General features: G+C 40.0%; 1 protein-coding gene across 2 annotated transcripts in view; it reads left to right on the plus strand.

Annotated features, from left to right (window-relative positions):
- The window catches only part of DAAM1 (dishevelled associated activator of morphogenesis 1), a 162,883-nt gene that overhangs the window by 97,501 nt on the left and 41,768 nt on the right, over positions 1–23,614 (plus strand). For both annotated transcript variants that reach the window (XM_045810547.2, XM_087855975.1), the window contains exons 4-12: positions 11,310–11,381; positions 16,615–16,709; positions 18,555–18,888; positions 19,496–19,606; positions 19,726–19,829; positions 21,029–21,095; positions 21,301–21,418; positions 21,850–21,988; positions 22,271–22,329. In XM_045810547.2, coding sequence (XP_045666503.1) covers positions 11,310–11,381; positions 16,615–16,709; positions 18,555–18,888; positions 19,496–19,606; positions 19,726–19,829; positions 21,029–21,095; positions 21,301–21,418; positions 21,850–21,988; positions 22,271–22,329 — 1,099 coding nt within the window. The remainder of the gene's footprint in view (positions 1–11,309; positions 11,382–16,614; positions 16,710–18,554; positions 18,889–19,495; positions 19,607–19,725; positions 19,830–21,028; positions 21,096–21,300; positions 21,419–21,849; positions 21,989–22,270; positions 22,330–23,614) is intronic.

The following is a 23,614-nucleotide window of genomic DNA, read 5'->3' on the forward strand; positions in this document are numbered from 1 at the left end:
ACAAAAATGATAGATGACTGAGAAGTAGCACAAGCCTAATTTTTAATGCTCAGTATTTCATTTCAGCTCACTCAGAAATATTTGATCATTTTTACTAGTGTAAATAAAGCTTGTGACAGATTAAAAAAATACGAATGTAACATTTTGTGCTATCAAGAAATGTCTCAAAGCATTTTTCTCAGTTGAGCTTAGGAATGCTTACATTTGATTTTTATTTTGAAGTTACAAGATACATTGATAAAGACTGGAGATTAGTAAAAAGGCAGGAGAGTTGATAATACTTGGCTGTTCCTTTTTATCATGATGAAAAAAGGGAGTAAAGTCTACAAATGGGTACAGTTCTTTGTAACTAAAGTATTTGTAATAACCGAGAACCTATTGTCAGAAGTTCGTGATATTCTAAGAAACTCAATGCTAATGTTTGAAAGCATGTTCTCATTCAGTCTCATATGTCCTGTCTTCATGGCTCACTAGCAAGGAAAGCAGAAGCTTTGTTCTTTTAGTCATGTGTTCTAACACCTAGTACACTGCCTAGGCCATTATAAAACTCAATACATATTTACTGAGTGAGTAAATGAGAAGGAAAGCAAGTGACTCTTTAGATTCAGCTCAGCACTGAATTATTGGGCGTGATGAGCAGAGGGATTCTGCGCCCATGGTGCCCTGGAGAAATCCTGCGTTCAACAGTGTAGTGTCCTGCTGCTCTCAATTTAGGCTGTGTGTTACTCTTAAATGGTGTTGGGCTCCAGAACAAACTATTAGGGAAGAGTGGTCGAGTATTATAGCTTTTTTTCTGGCTGGGCAATGGGAGGGAGGGATGAGGATCAGGTCTAAACTCACTTGAGCTCACAGCTCTCTGCCCTCCCCCCCCCCCACTCAAATGAGCTGTGCAAGAATTCTTAGAAATACCCCAGCTATTCGTCCAACAAATTTCTGGGGAAGATAGAGGACCGGGTGTAACTGTGGGTATAAGGGGACAGGGTAGAGTGGTCTCAGTGGTTTCAAGTCAGAAACTCAGCCTCACAGCCAAGGCAAGGCAACGGAAACCAGAAGACTGAGGTGAAATGCTCAGGAGAGAGTAGGTGTTCTTGAGCAAGAGCTTTGGGCAAGCCTGAGCATCTGGGTAATTTAGGCGCGAGGAGCCTGGAGCAGATAGAGTGTTAGTCATACAGCTTGGCTTCCGCATTGCATTTTTATAGATTGTGTCCTCTTCATCCAGGAAGTACTAGTCATGCATCTGTTATTCTGCTAGAGTGTAGTGATACTGAAATGGCGGGGGGGGGGGGGGGGGATGTACCAGAAGTTCTGGCTGTAGCGCTCTTCAGAGTGTTCTTCTTACCATCTCTGAGCTATTTAAGAAATCTGAAAGATGTTTTTTTTAAAAACTAGCCGCAGTACAATTAATTATGCCCTGATGACCATTTTTGCGTTCATTTACACATGCATAATTATATGTGCCTTTGCCTTTAGATTCTCTTTTGAACCTGTTGTAACATCTTATTAGTTCCCTCATTTATTAATGAGTTCAGCAAAATCTTTGACATCAGTTCATGCCATGATTTTACCTTTTAAAAATTACCCTTTATCAATATAGAATTGTAAACTTCAAGAATTGATAGAGAAGGGGCTAACTTATTTTAAATGCTCTGAGATCTTGAATAATATTTTAGACTGGAGTACATGATATGATAGCGGGAAGCTCTCTGAGAAAATGTGCATCGTATGTGGATTCTAGTGAGCTTTTTTACGTCTGGAAAGAGCAGAGCTCAGGGTTCAGAAGAGGTGTTAAACTTCACACACATACAAGGAGGACATTTCTATGATGTTTGAAAGGGTGATGGACGGGAGAGAAGCAACGGCAGTGTAAGTGGAATCCAAACTTGAAAAGCAACGATCTCATAAATGAAGCTTAAACTTCCCAGAAAAGTTTCTCAGCAGCTAGTGAGCCTGGGTCCTATTCACCCTTCTCTAACTCTGTTAACGTACATTTGTGTTTCAGAGATTAAGCGTCCTCAATCTTATAATAATAATGACCTATTTTATTATTGGGTTTGTGGCCAATGTTGTTACAATACGTGTACTTAATGAAACATGAACTACACGTTTTACTGTGCTTCATGAGACATGTATCTTTTGTTCTAAGTCATAAATGTTATTTGTTGTGAACCATCAAGAAAGCAAGAACTTGCTGTGTTTCTTCTTGGGTAGATATTTTGGTCAGAAATCTTCCAGATGCCCTTTAGAGACTGTGTAGAGTTATGCATCACTGACATGTGAGCAGATCCCTTTCAGAGGAATTTAAATACATTTGTTGGAGTTATTTTTGCAAAAAGTAGACATGAGGGTGCGATAAACTTATGGAAAATTTGAGATTTATTTATGAATTGAGGAAGATAAACTTTTGCTATATAGCCAGTGGAGAATTTTTGGCTTGGTAAAGAGAAGACTTTGGGAGGACATAATAGCTTTATTCAAATTGTTTAAATATTTGCAGGGATATTGTTCATAGGAGAAATTAGACTTATTCCATGCAGTTCCCAAGGGCAAAACTAAGGCCAACAAGTGCTTGAAGTTACAAGGAGACATCTGTCAATTCAGTCTAAGGTGAATTTTCTAACAGTCAGTGAGGGTACTGGTTCCAAACATTTGTGGACTCTTTGAAGCCTTCTCTCGGAGAGTATAGGATCGATCACCTGCTGATGACCTTATATGAGGGACCTCTGTGAGGGAAAACTTGGACTAGGGTGTCTCTAGGGTGAGAGCCCTTGCTCTATAATCATGTGATGGCTTTCCTTAAAAACATACAGATGTTCTGCAGCACCGGGAAGAACGGGGAAGGAGATTTGCTCCTCTGACATGGTTCTAAATGCTAAATACGAAAGCCATTGTTACTGCAAGTCAGCCTCCAGTCTTTCCAGAAACTGACTGACATTCTGAGGCTGAGGAGGAGGTGCTGGGTTTCCTGGCAGATGCAGAAGCTGCTGTTCTGTAACCGTTCTTTGTGTGGGCCCAGCCAGATTTGGGCAGCCAGTCCACTTGATGTGTAATTGTGGCAGTGGCCAAACAACATAACCAGATTGGCAGTCCTGGGGACCACATGACTGTCTTGAACTGTGACAACATAGGAATTATTTTTTGAAACCAACTGCCTCCCTTTGGCAAGCTTCAGATGTAGGGTATAGTTTTAGCCCACTGTGAGGGGCTGTAGGGAAGGCCGTTGAGAGGACTGAGCAAGCAGCCGTCTCAGCCATCCAGGCCTGCAGACCTGCTGCTGCTTCTCTTCCCAGTGAAAGAACAAGACAAAGATTTAGAGGCAAAAATCAGGATTTAAAAGACCAAATGATGCTATGCTATTTTAAAGACTTTATTTATGTATTTATGTATTTATTTATTTGAGAAAGAGAGAGAGACCAAGGGGAGTCGCAGAGGGGAAGGGAGAAAGAAACTCCCAAACAGACTCCCTGCTGAGCGCAGAGCCTGAGACGGGGCTCGATCTCAGGACCCTGGGATCATAACCTGAGCTGAAACCAAGCACCTGACGCTTAACTAGCTGAGCCACCCAGGTGCCCCTATGCTAATTTACAAAGTAGGATTAAACTGCTTTTCAAGGAGCAGTGAGCTTGGGAAGATGGTGGACTTTTCAGGCATGGTAAGTCCTGCTTCTTCTCTAGAACACAGTGCAGGCAAATTCCTCATACTTTGTGAGTTGATCCTAACTTACAGCTGGGGTTTCCTAGAGATAGAGTGACTTCCAGGAGAGGAGAAAACCTGGGAAATAATTGATGACCAAGTTCAAACTTTGATGCATTCCTGCTTCTTGAGAGCCAAGCTGGTTCTAGCACAGGGCGTGATGGCCTGTGGCCCATGGCCCAAATTCAGGCACTTAAATGTTTTTGGCAAATAAAGTGTTACTGAAACACGGCAGTACTCCTTCATGTAAGTGTTAGCTGTAGCCGCTTTCGCACTGTACAAGGGCAGAGTCGAGTAGTTGCAACAGACTGTGGTGGCCCACAAAGCCTAAGACACTTACCTGGCCCTTCACAGAAGAAGTTTGCCAACCCCTGGTCTGTCAGGCTGTTCCCTGCTTCACCGTGACTGTCCTTTGAGAAGATGCTGATTACACTATTGCGGAGCCAGAAGGGAAAGTCAGCAGAAGTTATCAGCAGGTCTTCCACAAAATATTTTTCTATCTTCCATCTGACCTCCTCTTCCTTCCCTGTTCCTTGGATACCTGTTCCTCAGCACCTATTTCCTGTCATTCACTTGAGTTTATCAGATGACATGCCCATCGGGGAGTCATACCTACTAGAATAAAATATTTTGGCCTGTCTGCCCCTTTGTCCTTAGTATTCTATAAAAATTCTAGGTACAGAGTAAATTTAGTTAACATCTAATGCATTCATTAGTATATGGGGCTGGGTCCATGAAAGACAAAATAGCACCGACAATTTAATGCCACAGGTAACTAGTTTGATCATTAACAAGGGGTGGGATCCCTTGACCCTATACACGATCACAGTTACCATGTTTTCTAGTACCGTTTTCTTCATAAATGGGGCAGTTTTTTATTATATTTAGTTGCCTTTGTCCTATAATAAAAATTATCAGAATGAATTTTACTTTGTATTATACTGAAACGGTGCCTTTCCGCTCTTGAAGTTCATTTAGTTAAACCTTAATATATCTCTACTATTTTTGAGTTAGTGGTACTATTATACATCGTTAGAGGATTTTTAGCCAACCTAGACAGTGAAAGGATGTGTCTTTCACAAGTATTATCTGAGAACCTCATAGGTTTGTAACAGCGAGCGTGGAGATTTATGGCTTTAGTTGGCCAAGTGCATATTGCTTCAGCCTGTGATTTGTGGTCTAGTGAACAACCACAGAACATGTCCTTTGCAATTAATTGACCTTTGTAGAGCCTATTTTGGGTCTTACTAACAGCATCTGAAACTGAAGAGAAACGCTACCAGTTCTTACATATTATTACTTGGAAAATGATCCTATTAAAAATTTGCCCTGTGGTAATTTCAAAAGAAGTTATTCTTAAAGACTTAATTTTTAAACTGTGCTTTGAGTCTCACTGAAAAACTTCAGCTGTTACTTAAGAAATTGTTTGCCACACAAATATGTAAGTGGAAATTCTGAAAATTTTAGCATCCTTCAGGTACATAAATCTTAGTCCAAATCAAAATTCCTTTACATGAACATTTGATATTAGGGTTGTAGTGTGTTAGAGAAATAGAAAATCCAGTGAGAAAACAATAGCAAAATGTTTTCAAATTTTTGCTGTGGGGAACAGAGGGGTGCCCCAGGTGCAGAGAACAGAGACTTCCCAGGTGTTGCAGGATCTTGTTGACTTGATGCATTTCGTGTTATACAGAACATCTGAAAAAGTAAAGCGCTTGTCCTAACAGAATATACAGTGCTTTACAACTTCTGTTTTAACTGTGAGAATAGTGCATGTTCTTGGCAAAATAAAAGTTTGAATTATACAAAAGTTAGTAAGTAAAAGACCTACCCAGAGGTAGCCATTGTTGAATTTTCTTGTGTTTATTTCCAGAAATGTTTGTATGTTAAGTGTACATTTTTTTCCTACAGACGAGAAGTGATATTCGGAGGCATTCCTCCCTGCCCTGCCCACCCCCATACTATATTTGGTCATTTTGAATGTGATTACCTAATTCTCCTTCATTCTGTGTTACTGCTACAAAGTAATTTATTCAACCATCTCCCTTGCCCTGTATTTGTTCACTTTGTTACTTGCTAACTCAAACAGCACTGCAGTGAAAAAAGTGTAAATATATAATTGTGGGCTAACTTCCTGAAAGTAGACTTAACGGAGGGTCACAGGCTGTGTGTATGTTTTAAATTTGGGCAATTACTGCCAAATGTGTCTCCAAATTTTTACAGTCCTAGCGTGACAAGGACTTAGAATGGCCATAGCTGGAGATTCTGAAATAGTATCCTTATCCTCTGAAATAGATACTAACATGTATCAAGCATGCTCTGTGTGTATTGTTCTCGGTGCTTTCTGTACTTGTAATAGCCTATTAAATCCTTATACTGACCCTGTGAAGTAGGCACCCATTTTACAGATAAAGGAAACTAAAACTGGGTCACATAGCAAGGTTACCTAACTTGCCTGCTTGTAAGTAGTGAGTGGCTGAGGATTCAAATATGTGTCTGTTGATGGTGATAGAAAAAGGAGAACACAGCCAGCTTGGATTGGTAGAGAGAGGTAATTATGACATGAGAGACAGAAGTCTGGGACATAGCTGTGAACGTTTACCTCGGAAAGAGTACAAAGAAATAATACAACATTTATTCTCATGGGAAAAGTGATGTTGAGAAAAATAAATGCGCCCTTGTCCATTTAAAAAGAATCGGGAAGGATCTCTTAGAATTTTTTTCACTAGCCGCTGACCAGAGATTTGGAATGAAAAATGTGCCAGTTGAAAATGAGGCCAAGTTAGAAAAACTATGTATTTCTTTATCTTCTGAATGAGTTGGTTAGTTAAAGCCTGATTTAAAGGGGAAAAAAAGTGAATGTTCTTGAAGGTCCCTTGTGCTATACCAGTTTCCTTTTCTAGCAAAAGGGTTTTTATTTTGTTTTGTTTGTTTCTTCAGAACTTGAGATAATGGGAACAAAATACATAATAAGAAAAGAGCTTCAAACTAGTTAGTACAGGCTGAAAGCAAAGTGAAATGTCAGAGCCTCCATCCAGCAGGAAGTTTTGTCCACCAATATTCTCTTATTCATGACTATCAACCTACCAAGGAAATAGCATGAGTTGGATTAGAGAAATAGTAAAATTAATGTTGGGTTTTTTCCCCTCTCCAATTACCTTATAAAAGAAGTAGGTGTTGAAAGTTAAGTGTTTTGTAATTGAGTCACTGAACACCGTAAATTAAAAACAACAACAACAATCATTGATTTTAGAAATTGGGCCCTCAAACTGAGGACAGTACACACTGGTTTTCCATGACACCTCACTATTAGAGTTTAATTGAATCTTAGAGCTTATAGGGACTTTAGAAACAGTCTGGTCTTGCCCACTCAATTTGGAGAGAGAAGAATGAGGCCCAGAGGTACTCAGACTTACCAAGAAATGCCAATTGAGTAAACCAAAAAGTAAGTTCTGGAATCTCATCTTCAGATGGCCAATCTGGTCTTCTTTCCACCATCCCATCGCTCTGAAAATCAGTGATATTTGCAAATATTATCTCAAAACAGTAATCAGAAAATTTAACAACATAAAATGTTTGTGTCAGATCAGTGCTAATTAAATAGACCTAAAGATAGGCATATAAACATACATGCTTATAACATTTTTAAAAGGAATCAAAACTAGATTTTAATATGAATTAACCATTCTGTAAGTAGAATGAAAAAGGATTTAATGTGATTGCTAGAATTTGTATTCTCATAGGGCAAAACCTTCTCTAGGTGTCATTTAGTGTTACCCACAGTCTGTTTTAAAAGAAGGAAAAATGGCTTTTTTTAAAGACTAGAATGAAGCTAATATTCTTGCTTGCTAGAGAAAAGTTCTAATGGAATTGGTCAAGGCAGTAGTCAAAAGCAGGGTTAGATGTGTATGGTTTAGGGAGGGATTTGTTTGCAGTTCCAGCGTCCAGAAGTACTCAGTGCTATTAGCTCATCTTCAAGGGCTCTTGAGAAATCCCCATGAAGGTGGCTGTTAGACAAGTGTATAGCAGAACAGGAGGACAGGTTAGGGAAAAGTGTCGTAAGTGCTGTCTGTATGCACACACATATATATAGATATATGAAAGTCTACAGAAAAAGTCTAGAGAAGAGGGATCAGAGGTCATCCAAGTAAGACATCAGACTTAGAATAATATTCAGAATTAGAATAATATTCAGAAATGTTGAATGTAGCAAAAATAGCAATAAAGGTTTAGGGAAAAGCAAACTCATTTTTGGCCACTAACCATGTTTGAGTTTCTTATACAGTAAAGTGGTTAAGAGTGAAAGGCCAGCTTTGCACTTACTGTATATTGCTTGTGATTAATCTGAGGTCTAAGGGAAAAGGTTGCCCCGATTCTTTCCCACTGCCTCTGAATTTCTGGCGGGATGACCTTTGGCAACTCACCGGTCTTCTCTTTGCCTCTGTTTCCTCCTCACTGACATGAGTGAAGTAATGGCGGCTACCTCATGCGGTGGACGACTCGAGGAGCGCAGTGCTTAGAACAATGTTTGACGCATCGTAAGCTATGAATGTGTTAGCTATTGCTGTTGCTTCCATTACAACTAATGCAGTCTATACAATCTTGTTTATTTTTCCACTTGTTTATGCGTAACAAAATAGAGGGGAGGCAGATGGCTCAAAGAATAACACATGTTACAGGCTAGTAACACATAGGACCCAGTTGCTTTCCAGGAATATCAGACATGTTGACTTTCATCGTGCTGAGTCTTCCCCTCAGCATGTCTCGGTGTCCAGTGCTCTTTAGGGGACCTCCCCCCACCCCCTGAGAACAATTGCATTCACCTATTTTTGGCCTGTGGCTCTGCATAACTACAGACTCCAGCAGCCACACAAAGTAGGAGCAGAGAGTTGAGTCACAGATGTTTCACTTGGCTACTGGAGCACACATCTGTATAGAAGGACCAGGATTGTACAGAGGAAACTGGAGACACATTGCCAAAATGAAGAACTCTGAGGATCACCCCTAGGAATATAGTGATAACAGTACTTTTATGAGAAGCTTTTACATACGTTAGCTCATTTGATTTTCTCAGCACTGAGGCATGTGAAATAAAAATGAAGCCTTTTCCCTGTTTTGACTACAGTATCTAGGTCTACTCTTAATATGTTTACATTACTAAAGCATTTCCAAAGTGCAAAGATTTCTCTCTATGTACTAATCTTCGGCTTCTAAAATGATCTCCTGTTCTGTTAACCGTGACTATTAAGCTTACAATAGACAGGCTCTCAGGGGACTCCAGACACGGGACAGGATTTTGTTGTAGGTTTGGAAACTTGCCGTAGTTTGAGGGACTAGAAAGATCTGGCACCTTCTATTTGATTTTATAGGTTCAAATACCATTGGTGATCACTGGGTTTTGGCTTGCTGAATACATCAGTAACAGCAGGGTTTTGCTAACTTGAATACTCCATTTTAGGAGGAGAGAAGGGTTCAGCATTTCCACGGCCATTGTAGCTACTTTATTAACATGTTAAATAATAACCAAGGACTGTTGTAAAAACTCATCAGGTTTCCTAAGCTTTTTAAAACCATGCAAGTGTAATGCAGTCCAACTTCAAAGCAGCTGCTGTAGCCGTTGTCCCCATCATCTGGCTCGTTCAGTCTCCCGATGAAATTCGTGCAGCTGCTGGAGTTCAGATACCTGGTACTGACGGCTTTTAAGGCACCATAAGCACTCATTAGTTTGCCTGCTTTTTGTGACTACTTGACGAATAGTTTTGAAATTACGTCTTTTTTATCTCACTGCATTAGACCTGCCTAGAAGATTTGCTTAGAAAAAGTGTTTTTGAGGTAAAATAGGGCTGAAGTTAAAAGCCCCACCTTGAAACTGCTATCCCAAAGATTAGGATTCTGACATCTGTAAATAGGTAGAACTACTTCATTGTCTCATAGCAGCTACGTGTACCAGCCCAGCATCTTTTCCAAGGGGACAGGGGGTATCAGTTGTACTGAAGTGCTCTCTGAATGTGAAACTAGAGAATACCGAAGTTTTCCTCTTCGAGTCTATTTGATCACACAAATGACTCCTAGCCACATAGGTGTGCAAACATGCCTGGAAAGCTCCAACTACAATGCCATCTTCTGAGGGACTCGGTGTTCACACGGAGCAGAAGCTGCAGCCCGCTGGTTTGGGGGGAAGATGAGGGTTCAGGCTGGGGGCTGTTATCCACAGAAGCCCTGAGGGCCCTGGTGCTGGCTCCAGGTCACCCTGTTTTGTAAGACTGGCCAGAGCGGTTTAGGAAGGGGTTCCTGAATTCCTGGGGTTCCAGTTCCCGTCAGCTCAGATGCATTTCTCAAATCCGCAGTCTGTCACAGCACAAGGGCTAGGCCTGTGAGTAGTGTGTTCGTTTCACTGCCTTCCATCCGGTGTCAGGCTTTATTCTACCTTTTCATCTGAAGCAGCACCTAGTTTTGGTTACATCAAATGAAACCCTTCAATATTTTTACTGTCTTTTGGAGTTTGAATAAACTAACTAAAATAGTCTAATTAACAACTGGCCAAATCCTGTGGTCATTTTTTAAGACAATTTTCCTTCTTTTGTGGATTTCATCCAAACATATAGTTGAGCGATGCTGCCCTCAGTGCAACACAGGGCCTGGAGATCCTTTGTCCTCACAACAAACACTGTGCCCTTCCCAATATTGTTGTGCCCCCAAGGAAAACAAGATTATACCACGGTGTGGCTAAGTTCCCATTTAAATTCCCCTTTATAGTCAATAATACTACAACGACTTTTTTTTTTTTTTTTTTTTTTTTTTTTTAGAGAGAACGAGAGTGAGTGGCCAGCTGGGGTGGAGGTGGGGGTGGAGGGGCAGAGGGAGAGAGAGAATCTTAAGCAGGCTTCATGCCCAGGGCAGAGCCTGATGCGGGGCTTGATCTCATGACCTGAGCTGAATCAAGAGTTGGAGGCTTAACCAACTGAGCCGCCCAGGTGCCCCTAGTGTAGTATCAACTTTTATGGTGATAGATGGTAACTAGATTTATTGTGGTTGCCATTTTGTATTATATATAAATATCACATCACATGTTGTACCCCTGAAACTAATACAATATTTTATGTCCATCGTTCTTCGGTTTTGTTTTTTTTTTTTTAAAGATTTTATTTATTTATTTGACAGAGAGAGAGACAGCCAGCGAGAGAGGGAACACAAGCAGGGGGAGTGGGAGAGGAAGAAGCAGGCTCATAGCGGAGGAGCCTGATGTGGGGCTCGATCCCAAAATGCTGGGATCACGCCCTGAGCCGAAGGCAGACGCTGAACCGCTGTGCCACCCAGGCGCCCCTGTTCTTCAGTTTTTTAAAACTATAAATTAAAAAATGATAAAATAATAGATTCCCTTTGATCCGTGGTTCAGAAAATGTCCCCTTTGTCACACCTAACTCTATAGCACTGTCTTGTCCCTAGGTAAGTGAACGGTCTGATGATAGGGCCAACATTTGAAGACAAATATCTTCTATCTCACTGTCTTCTGATGGCTTATATAGGCCATTGTCTAGATGCTCTGAAAGTCGGATGTGCTTATGGCCATTGTGTGTATGTATCTGGTGGTATATTACTCTTTTTTGCTTTCTGTTTAGGACCAGGAAGAAAACAAAGGAGCAACAAGCTGGCCTGAATTCTACATTGATCAGCTGAATTCCATGGCTGCTGTAGGTATACTTTCTGTTCAGTGGCACACAGCTTAAAATGCAAATTTAGCACACAACTGCAGAATCAGTTCACTTGAGGAAGAACTACCAAACGTCATTATCTTTCAAACTCCAATCCAAACACTCAGTGGGGGGGGGGGGGGGGGCAGGAGTGGTACTTGGCAAAATGATTTTTTCCAGTATGTCTTACATAAAATCAGCACACACTAAAATATACATGAGTTTAATGTTATAAGAGGAAATGTAATCTTAAATCTGGCTTATATTCAGCTTTAACTTGCAATTGCTCTTACCAGTCATTTGGAGCGTTGTTATGGCAGTACCGTTCTACAAGTTAATACTATTTTGAAATAATACAATGAAACTATTCCTTCACTGTTAGCCTCCCATTCTCCTTTTCACCTAGGACTTGCTTAGTTCCTGGATTCTTGATTTTACAGGGCAGCCAGGTGCTCTTTTACTCCTATAAATAACAAAGGGAGTTTATGGAATAAGTGGTAAATAAAAGACATAATAGTTATGCTGAGATGTCCTTGGGAAATCTTTGCTTACGTAATTGCTTAAAATGTATTTTCAGTGCCTAAAATATGCATTCTGATCACATGGGTTTCTGTGAATGTCAGCATTCTGAGCACCTTGACGGGCACCTATTGATCCAGCTAAAATATGCAGTGGAAAACAAGTCATCAGCCTTTGAGCCTTAGTAACTAAAGTCCTATTCATGTAGATAAAAACTGGCGATTGCCCCTGGTGCAGCAGTCTTTGCCTCTGTGGGTACGCTCATTATTTTAAGATCACTCTGTTAGATTCAACTTTGAGTTTATAATACCCAAGCAAGATGGTAGCTTCCATAATAAATACTTTTCTCTACCTCTTCCTCTTCTTCCTTCCCCAGGTCCTTTTTGGTGAATTAGCTGCTTAACACTTAAGGCAAACATTTTTTTAAAAAACATTGTCTAGTATTTTGCTGCTGCTGCAAAAGTTAAAAATTGATTAGAGTATGTGAGTCACTCACACTTTTACTAAACTTTCAGAAACGTTGGCTTTTAGTAACTTCCTCTTTTCTAGCTTTTTCTTTGAAGATGCTTCTTCTGCTGTTCCACAATGAATAATAAACAGCCTAGTAAATGTGGACAGGACTGTATAAATTATAGAAGAAAGTGCATAAGCTTTTGCCCTGGGGATTTCTAGTCTAAAAGCACCGCAGAAAATAGCATCCAAAGCCTCCTTGTACAAGGCATCCTACACAATGGCAAAGATGAGAAAAGGGTGATCTCAGCATTTGTATGAATACGTTAGCAAAGTGTGGGGCTTGTGACGACCATTAGGGATTTTTCTATGCACAGCCTAAGCAATAATAACTTAGAGCCATTTACATTTCCTGCGTGTGAAGGTTAAGTTCTCAATTCTTGTTCCTGGCTGTTAGGGGGAAAAAAAGCTGCGGGGCAGGCCATCTCTCTTTCTAATTAAGTCAGCATTGTTTGATGTTACAAGGGAAGTTGCCTCTTCGTTAATGAATTCACTTCTATAAATGGAGAAGTGCTAAATACTATGGCATTTTCTTTTCATCAAATTTTGGGAGCCGTTAGGTTAATTTGTCCTTTAGTGACTTAACCCCTGCCTTGTATAGAGTCAGCCTGGCTCATTTCCTGCACAGGACAGTCTGCAATGTGCCAGTGTGAGGCACTTCTTTACGAGTCTCCTTTCTCCTTCGGCCAGCATCTTGGACACCCCCGTGCTGCATTCATGAGTCATCTACATTTTAATTATATTTGCTTCCTCATCCGAAATCCTTTCCAGGAGTATCTCAAGGCAATTAAATTGTCAGTCACTCAGCTATTCTCTGTGTCTAGCACCTAACAAAGCTTCCAATGCTCCTTTAAGGACAGAGCTGGCCTCTTTCTGGGGTTAACGGTGAAATGCAGTAACAACTCCAGAGTTAAGGAGACCTCAGAACTCCTGCATGTGTAAAGAACAAGGAGTTCTGATGAGACCAAAAACCTATGCTGAATTTTTTGTTGTTCTCACCAAATCGGTTACCCTGTCCTGTTGTTTGGGCTGATCTCTCTGCTCACTGCCTTGGAGGTTTCCCCGTGTCACACAGCACAGAGCCCGGGACATTGTCTCCAGGGACTGGAAAGACCTACAGTTCCTCCACATCCTTTCCTGGCCAGCAGGTCAGCTGGCGCTCTCTAGCTCAGGGATCTGTCAAGGGGCGTCTGTCCACATTGTTCTCGTCCTTTGTGTTCAGCATCATGAGCCACCACTGCTCCTGAGCGTGGAGCATGTGACAGGCAGTGTAACAGGCACTTTACGTGTTGTTTTAAATCCTTCCCAGCACCCCGTGCTAGAAGTGCTGTTCATAGATAAGGAGTCTGGGACTTGGAGAAAGGTTACCTTGCCCAAGGTCATCTAATTAGGAGCAGTAGAGCTGGAATTTAAACCTATCAGTCTGAGCTCAAAGATTCCATTCTAATTTGTCTCTCACTCAGTTTTTAAAACCCTTTGGCAAGTGAAAGAGGCCTGGTCATCCCACCCCCAACTCCCGACTTTCCTGAGGTGGGGCAGGCCTCTCTTTTCTTTACTGCCTCCAGAGTCTGATGCACAGTCCAGGTTGAGAACTGCGGCACTCAGTGGTCTGTGAAGCCATTAGTGGAACAAGTTCAGTTACTTTACTAAGCTGCTTAACAAGAATGCTTTGTTCGTTAAAGGACCCCGGAGTGATCTGTTAGCTTTTAAAGAGTAAAAAACAGTATAATAAAAAAGTACAACCCAACGGGTTCGAGAAGGACCTGGGCTTCCTTTGCATGTGGCTTCTCCGTGTGCTCTCAGGGAGGAAGAAGAATGTAAGGGGAAGTTCAGTGTGCTTAGCTGACTGGCTTATTGATTTCACACCAGTGAAATGTTTCAAATAGGAGCTTAGCTCCATACTCCCAGACAGGAGTGATTTCTGTGCCCACTTTCTCTCTCTCTCTCTCTCTCTCAGACCTGCATGTCCAGTGTGCACCTTAGTAGCTTTTATCAGAAGATGCTCTGCCAGGAGACACTTTGTCCTTGGCCCGCGTCTCAGGTGAGCGGGTATTTGCTAAGTGCATAGAGCGCCCAAGGAGGCCACCGCAAGCCTGGCCTATATATGCCGAGGTGCATACTGGATGGTTGGCCTAGCAGCTATCTTTAGAAAGATAGGCGTGTCTCCTTTTTCTGCAAAAGCTGCAAATCAAGGCTTCTTCCTGAATGTAAAGCTTGAAAACTTTAAACTTCATATAATTATTTTTATTTTGAAAAGTCACATTAGAATATCACGTTCATCTGCATATCCTCAGTTTTCTCAGTAAAACAAACACAATCTTTGATTCAAATCTAATTGTATCACATACATAAGAGTGTGTTGCCTCTATTTTGAAAGGAAGGTAATGTCCTTACACTGGGAAAGGAAATTCTAATTCAATTTTCTTGACTTTCCGTAACTCTCCCAGCTCCACTAGCGAAAGACTTAATGTAGTCCGTCTTTATTCAGATGGTCCACCCTCCCCAACGTTGTTAAAAGAATAAATACGTACATCCTTCTTTGGCCTTAGTGAGCCTGAATAAGAAATGTGTGTCTTTAATTGGCGTATAGTTTTGTGGGATTAAGCTTAGGAACAAGCAGTGATGTTTGTGAATGGCTTGGTTCTGAGCTGCAGATTCAAAGAGAATGCTTCAGAGTCTGACTGAGTTCAGCTGTGCCATAGGAGATTCAACATACTTGGCTGGATTTGGGCTGAATTTTCCAGGGAATGGGTCTCACAGAGCCGTGAAGAAATTTATTTCTGCACACAGCTTCTTCCCCTACTGTCCTCTGGTCACAGCTGTCCAGGCGCATCACCAACAAGAGGACTGTGTCAGCAGAAACAATAACACATTTGAAAAATAAGACTTTACCGATTTTTATTTCAGTTGCCTTAAATGATACTGATATATTTCTTTGTTTGGTGCTTTAACCTTCCTAATTGTGAAGTCAAATTTAGGTTTTAGTTAACATGTAGTTACTTAATACTGATACTATGAACTTGAAAAGATGAAGTAAAGTCACCCTTTGATGATTTACGGTCCTGAAAGAAAGGGGGAGACTGGATCATTGAGACACAGGGATAAGAACCAAACTTTTTTTTTTCTTTTTCCCCAATACCCCAGTCTTTTTTCCAGCCATGCATTTTATCAGAATTGGTAGCAGGTAAGGAGACTGAGATGAGAATAGCACGCGTTCAGAATAGGATGATGGCAAGGGACCAGTGGTTCTGTGGGTGGAGGCCCCTGAGGCCATTAAGACTTGAGGATACTTTCAGTGCAACTAGGTGATCATGGGCTCAAATGAATGGAAAAGACTTTTTCACAAATGTAAACCATACTAACATCCATGACTGTAATGTCAGCTGAGATCTGCTTTCTTAGAGCGTTCTTTTTCAGAGTACGGCCCGTAGACCTGTAGCATGAGCACTGCGTGGAAACTAGTCAGAAATGCAACATCTTGGGCTTTACTCCAGACTTGCCAAATCAGAACCCTCATTTTAACAAGATCCCCAGGAGATTCGTGCCCACATTAAAGTTCGGGAAGCGCTGCCTAACAGATCCCTGGGTAGGGAGGGTGTAAGCACCACCCCATCCCTCACACACACACTCCACAGCCTAATTTCCAAACGATGTTGAATCATTTCTAAAACTTAAGTATTTACTCTGAAGGAATTGTCCATCTTAGTATCACGTCCGATTTGATTGTTCTTGTTAAATAATTTGATGTAACACAAAGTGTAAAAGATTCTACTTTTCTGCTTAAGGATTACACAAACTGCCTTGGTGTGATAGTGTGATAATGTTATTAACTTTAGTTGCCAGAATGCTGTGTTTAACTGCAGATCCAATCCTCTTTCTATCAAATATAAATAGTAATATCTTCATCAGAGTGTAGTTATAGAGTAGTTATACAACTATAGCTGGACAAGTTAATCTCTACTGAAGATTTCTAAACATTTCTTAAAGCCGTATCTAAATTTTGAAAGAACTTTCAGTAGAGATAACAAATCTGGGATTCTTAGTACTTTTGCTCTGTATTTTGGTTTTATAATAATTGTAGTCATAGATTTTTGATTGCTTATTTGTATTAAAAGTGATAATAGCATGTAATCTGTGGACTTGTCTTGCTTGTACCCTAATTAAATCATAGAATTAAGAGGTAACTTCAGTTTTCTTTGCATAGAGAAAATCTCTCCTGGCTTTGGAGAAGGAAGAGGAAGAAGAGAGAAGTAAAACTATAGAGAGTTTGAAGACAGCACTAAGGACAAAACCAATGAGGTAATTCTTTCCTGGGTAGCATGTATTACTTTCTCTCTCTCTTTCTCTCTCTCTTTTTTTTCTATCCTTTCTTTCTTCCTTCTTTCCTACCCTACTTTCTTCTTTTTTCTGCAATAGCTAAACTTTCAAGGAAGTCTTAAATTAAAAGCATTCACTTGAACCATGGATGAAATACTTAAATCATAGAACATTCAATAAATTGATTTTCTTCTATTAAAAGATATGCAGACAGCTATTAAAATGGCTAAATTTTAAAAAGACAGAGACTAGCAAGTGTTGTTGCTGATGTGGAGAAATTGCAACCCTTGCACATTGCTGGTGGGAATGTAAAATGGTGCAACCACTTCGGAAAACAGTTGGACAGTTCCTCAGAATGTTAAACACAGTGTTGCCCTATCATCTGTCAGTTCTTCTCGATATATAGCCGAGGGAACAGGAACGTTCATGTTAACAGTATTCATAATGACCAAAAAGTGGAAACAACCCAAATTCTATCAGCGAATGAATGGATAAATAGAATGTGATATATCCATACAATGAATTATTATTCGGCCCTAAAAAGGAATAGACTATGGATACATGCTACAACATGATGAGCCTTGAAAATATTTATGCAAAGCGAAAGAAGCCAGATAAAAAAAGACAACATATTGCATGATCCCATTTATATAAAATGTCCAGAAAAGACCAATCCATACAGACAGAAAGATTAGTGGTTGCTTAGGGTTGGGGTGGGGGAAATGGTCTTTTGGGGATGACTAGAGTGTTCTGAAATCAGATGATGTCGGTGGTTGCACAGCTCTGTGAATATCACTGAATTGTACATTTGAAAGTATGAATTTTATGACATGTGAGTTATATCTCAATAAAGCTGTTACTTAAAAAAGATGGGCAGTCACTCTCCACTGTGTGTCTCCCACACCTTCATTTTCCTTTAATTAGTCTTTAAGGTTTGATGGGATGTTGGGGTGCTTACAGGTACATTTCATTAACACAGGAGCTATGAATGAAGCCAACTGATTTAACCAGCTGGGCTATATCTGCATTGTGTGACTGCATGAAATGGCTGGAAAATAAAGATTTCCTTTTTTTTATTTGACTATAAAATGCTAACTAAGAAAAATCTATTGATTTATCAAAAATTCTATACAGTTGTATGACAGAGATTTTTTAGCCAGCCCTAACTACATCAGTATTTCCCTATTTGTGTGTGTTTTGCATTCTCAGATGTATCCAAGACTAAGTAAGTCTGGAAGTTTCTGGAGTAGTAATATAAACAAGTTATGTTACTTCTGAAATACTCAGAGCTTCACACGTATATATGCATCATGAATTATTCTCACTGATCAACTTTACAGTAAAAAAGTGCCATAGATATCAATTAACATGCAGTAACAAAGGCTTGCTTTTGTTTTGTTTTAGCAATTTAGCTTAAGGATGCTCTTTGACTTTCATTGATATAGGTCAGTGGTCAACATAAAGGTACTTAGGGGCTGGATGCTATAATAACATAGGATCAGCAGATGACTTTAGCTTAAGACACATATTCTGTGTGTCTTCTTGTTCCTGATTTACTGCGGTTGTGTGATCTGTTCATTGGTTCTTTGTATTGGTTGAGATTTGTTTATCTCATAGAGATAATTTCACATTTCTGGTAGACCTGACCATTGGGTTTGTGCCGAGGAAGAGGTCAGGAATTAAGAAGACTTCATCCACGTAGGTCTTTGGTACTTCAGGAAATACATCTTCCTTTCTCCTGCTCCTGCAAAACTTATCCATTAAGGGCTGTTAGAGAATTCCAAAGAGACCTAAGTCTGATCTATTTTAACCTTCTTCTCCTACCAGGTTTGTAACCAGATTCATTGACTTGGATGGCCTGTCATGTATTCTCAACTTTCTAAAGACCATGGACTACGAGACCTCAGAGTCTCGAATACATACCTCTCTCATTGGCTGTATAAAGGCACTAATGAACAACTCTCAAGGTCGGGCTCACGTCCTAGCTCACTCTGAGAGTATTAATGTGATTGCTCAGAGTCTGAGCACAGAGAACATTAAAACGAAGGTGGCCGTACTGGAAATCTTGGGCGCCGTGTGTCTGGTTCCTGGGGGCCACAAGAAGGTTCTACAGGCCATGCTGCACTACCAGAAGTACGCCAGCGAAAGAACCCGATTTCAGGTGGGCACGCTTGCTCTTCACTTTCTCATCTACCCCTTCTGACAGGTGCTTTCCTGGCCCCAAAGGGGGAACATAACTTGAGATTTCCCTCTGTGGTGATGACTCTTCAAGTATTTCCTTCCTCTTGGGTTTTAGTACCAGAATAAAATATGCTTTCCATAGTTGATCAACCTGGGATTTTAGATTTACTGAACTTGAAAATGTGGCCCTGCTTCCTGCACATGATAGAGCACATATCTTTTGAGTCCACTAAATGCAGTGTTCCCTGAAAATTTTACAGGTTACCATTCTTGATTTAGTATCAGTATGAACAGTGAGATTATGTCACCATATTTATACCCAAATATAAAAAGCAAGCCAGGTCAATAAAGCACAGTCTTTTGTACTTTATATACATGTATAAATGAACATAGGTGATGTAGGAATTTTGAAAGTAGAATTTTTTGAAGTAATTTTAAGAGAAATAAAAGGTGGCTTTCTATGGATCCATGTAGTTCTGACTAAACATAAGATTTAAAAAGTTTAGTTCTGAGTATAAAAATTAATAAAATGGGTATAAGATTAGTGATGATTCAGTCCTTTGTTTTTATGTTTGTATCCTTGGTAGACGTTAATTAATGACTTGGATAAAAGCACAGGGCGGTATCGAGATGAAGTGAGTCTCAAGACTGCCATCATGTCCTTCATCAATGCAGTGCTAAGCCAAGGCGCAGGAGTGGTAAGAACCTTCTGTACTACTCTTGAAAACATGTATCATTAAAGAATAATCTTTTTAAAGAAGACTTCTATGTAGTCCAAAAAGCATAAATATGTATTTTATCACCCTTTCACTTTCAGGAAAGTTTGGACTTTAGACTTCATCTTCGCTATGAATTTCTGATGTTAGGAATTCAGCCTGTAATAGATAAATTAAGGGAACATGAAAATTCAACGTTAGATAGGTAAGTCAGACTGTTGTCATCTGAGATAGTTCATGCTTTCTCCGTGTACGTAGTGCCTGTGAATTGCATGTGACCTTTCTGTACCATAAGGAGCTGGCCCCTGAATATTATTAGTTCAGCAAATGGTGCTTTTATATTAAGACTTTGTCGGTGAAAGGAGCAGCACATTGTACAGAGAACTTGATGCGGGTTGTGGCATCAGACTGAATCCACGTCCTTGTCCTACCTCTTCACTTGCTATGTATTCTGGTCAAGTTAGTCAATTTTTCTGAATCTTACTGTTTTTTTTTTCCCCCAAGAAATAATGATAACAATGATGATAATGACGACCACTTTCTTTTATGGGCTGTTATTTGAAGATTAACTATAAAACATGGAATCACTTGGCACCTTTGATAGGCATTCTGTGAATGTGAATTTTCACTCTTATTCATTTGCTCTTGCTTATAATCATTTTACTATTTCTAAGATATCCACTAGCTTTCAGATCTTTCCTTGTACCGCTCTTCTCCCTCATTCATGCACTCTGACATGCTCTTCTCCTTGGCGGTCTGTGAACATGTCAAAATACTCTTGCCTCAGGGCCTTTGCACTTGCTATTTTCTTAGCATTAAAAGATCTTCCCACAGATGTCCAAATTGCTTATTCCCGTCTTCCCTTCATAGAGAACTTTTCCAGCCAGTGTGTGTACACAACTCACCTCACCTCCCATCATTCTCTTTTCCCTTTACGCTGATGTATTTGTCTTCATAGAACTTACCATCCCGTGTCTAGAATACGTAGTAGGGGTTCAATAAATACTTGAATGAATAAGTGAATGGCATGAATATTTCTTTTGTGGCCTTAGTTCATCAGTCAGGCAAATGTAGATATAGGGGCTTGTTTTTTCCATAAAGGGAGTCTGTGAGCAGAATCTGGACTTGATTGTTTTTGAATTTGACAAATATTTATTAATTGTGTGCTATGTACTAGGCATCCAGGCTTTTAAGTTTGTCTCTTATTGTGATCTCATTTCAGTCAGAGTATGTCTTTTTCCTTAGAACATAGTTAAGCAAAGGCATTCAAATTTTGTCATCTTATTTCTTTTAGAAAAATCTCTGAATATACAAGAAAGGCCTTAGTATTAATGTCCTGATTCCCATGTGCTTGTGTTTGTAAGATGTTCTACTTTTAATAGCTTCTCTTTTATTGGATTTCAGGCATTTAGATTTTTTTGAAATGCTCCGAAATGAAGATGAACTAGAATTTGCCAAAAGATTTGAACTGGTAGGTATCATCACAGTTATTCGGGTTTAACTCATCAACTTATGGAATTTCCCTGTTGTAACGAGTGTCGAGTTGGCATGGACTAGGTATAACCTGCTATCTAAGTGGCAGGATTAGCTTTGTTTCCTTTGGATTTGCTTACCTTGCATTGCAGGTATTGAGGATTTTGGGTATTTGACTTAGATTTCTTTTTCTTATGGAATAGGTTCACATAGACACAAAAAGTGCGACTCAGATGTTTGAGCTGACCAGGAAGAGGCTGACCCATAGTGAAGCTTACCCTCACTTCATGTCCATCCTGCACCACTGCCTCCAAATGCCTTGTGAGTGTGCTTGTGACTTACATGTGTGTTTTTGAATGTTTGGATGTCATCCAAAGGGCTTTGCCTTCTGAGCAGTGCTGATTAGGTTGGGTGCACACCAGGGATTCCAAACCTTAGTTTTGTGACAGTCCAAAGTGTCTCCACACAGCTCAAGGGGTATTGTGACATTCCAAAACTGAATTGAATTATAACCTACTTTGATTTTAAAAATAAATATATGCCTTGCAACACATTTCGAAAGGGGTAGAAAGTGCCTCTCAATCACATAAGTGATCATTGCATGTCAGAATTCCAGAAACTTTGGAAGTGTTTGTGCAGATGTTGTAAACATGTCTGGTTCTGTGGCTCTGGAGGGTGACCACTATTGAAAAATATTCATCCTAGTTTAGAAACAACTTGAAGTATTTTTCCACCATTCTTTTCTTTTTTAGACAAGAGAAGTGGCAACACCGTTCAGTACTGGCTACTACTAGATAGAATTATACAGCAAATAGTTATTCAGAATGACAAAGGACAGGACCCCGACACCACACCTTTGGAAAACTTTAACATTAAGAATGTCGTACGAATGTAAGTGTCTTATTTTTTGGTCTATGAGATAATAGTCACCATGTAAGACATTTATTTTATCCTACTTTAAAATAGCTGGGAGAACTGAAATGTTCTAGATGTCAAATATGAGTTCCTATATATACATATGTAATATATCTGAGTAACATCCGGGTTTAAATGGGTTTCAAGCATACCGAGGGTTTTCTGTGCAGTGGACTATTTTTGTACCTAGAGAGCATGCATTTTGCCAGTGGGCCTTTTACGTTTTTTGTAATGAATACTCCTTTAACTATTATACAGGTTGGTTAATGAAAATGAAGTTAAACAGTGGAAAGAACAAGCAGAAAAGATGAGAAAAGGTAAATAATGAGGCCCCGACAAGAAAAGAGGCTGTATTACTGGTTATTGGGCAACTCTGCTCTCTGTATATTTTAGAAATTTGCGCTGATACTTCTTACTGTCTTTAGTGCATCAAACAGTCTTTCCTTTTCTATGTCTTTAGGGTATTTTTGCCCTGTTTTCTCTTGAATCGAGCTATTTTAGTTGTCACGCTGATTGCCAAATATTTTATCCTTTTATTATAATTATGTAAATTTTTTGAGAAGAGATTGTAGCATTTGCTGTTTGGTATACATTGATTCAAATTTTCCTAACTACTACTCCTTCCAGACCTCCCCCCACCCCATAACTGTTAAGTCACACTAGGTTTTAAGAAATGTAATAAAGAAAACCAGGGATGACCCAGAATTTTAGAACCCAGGCCGCTTGGTTTCAGCAGCCCCATTCACCACATGACCTTAATTTGGCACCAGTTATAAAAAGAAAAATCATGTAGAAAATCACTGACCATTGTAGATATATACATTATGAGATATTCATAGACCAGCTCTTGGTGAGTATTTGAATATGCCTTTGGTATTAACTCTCAGCATCAAATGCCGGGAGGGTCATTTGTGCCCATTACTGTGCCAACCACTCAGAGAATGGACATAAGTTGCCCCACTTCCTTCAAAATACTAGCAACTAAAGTTCGCCGTTTTGTAAAAACAGTCCTATTCCTGGCCTCTGCTCTTTCACTATGCTGGTTAATTGACTTCCTTTTCCTTGTCCAAGTTATTTAGCCACAGCCAATGAAACACAATAGCACTCACCCCGATATTTAGTGTGTTGAAAAGAGGGTTCAAGAGATGCCAAAGTATTTCCTTTTCCCTCATCACATTTGTCCTTTTCTGTTGAGCAGAAAAGCAGGGCCACCACTGATAGCAGAAAATACCAAATGTGAAGTACGCTTATGTTACAGGTTCCCCACATGAATTCAGATTGCTCTCACATAAGTGAGGTTGCCACATACCTTTTTATTAATAGGTTCTAGAAACTGCTATAGAAGGAAGAGAAACACTGACTAAAAGGTTGGGGTAAAGAGAGATTATAACGAAGAGAAAATGGTCGGGTAGTACTTTAGGGGTACACTCTAGAGCATGGGGATTCAGGGGTATAAACTGAGGACAGTTCATAGGATGGGAGCTTTGGAGTCATTCAGTCATTTGTTCAGTGGATGCTTGTCTAATGCCTGTGTGTGTCAGGCACTGTCCTGGGCTCTGGGAGCACTACACAGGTGACTCCCTGTGTAGGCAGTCATGTCCT

This window comes from Ursus americanus, chromosome 26, assembly GCF_024610735.1.
Source record: "Ursus americanus isolate L20-20 chromosome 26, mUrsAme1.1.p, whole genome shotgun sequence".
Lineage (NCBI taxonomy): Eukaryota > Metazoa > Chordata > Mammalia > Carnivora > Ursidae > Ursus > Ursus americanus.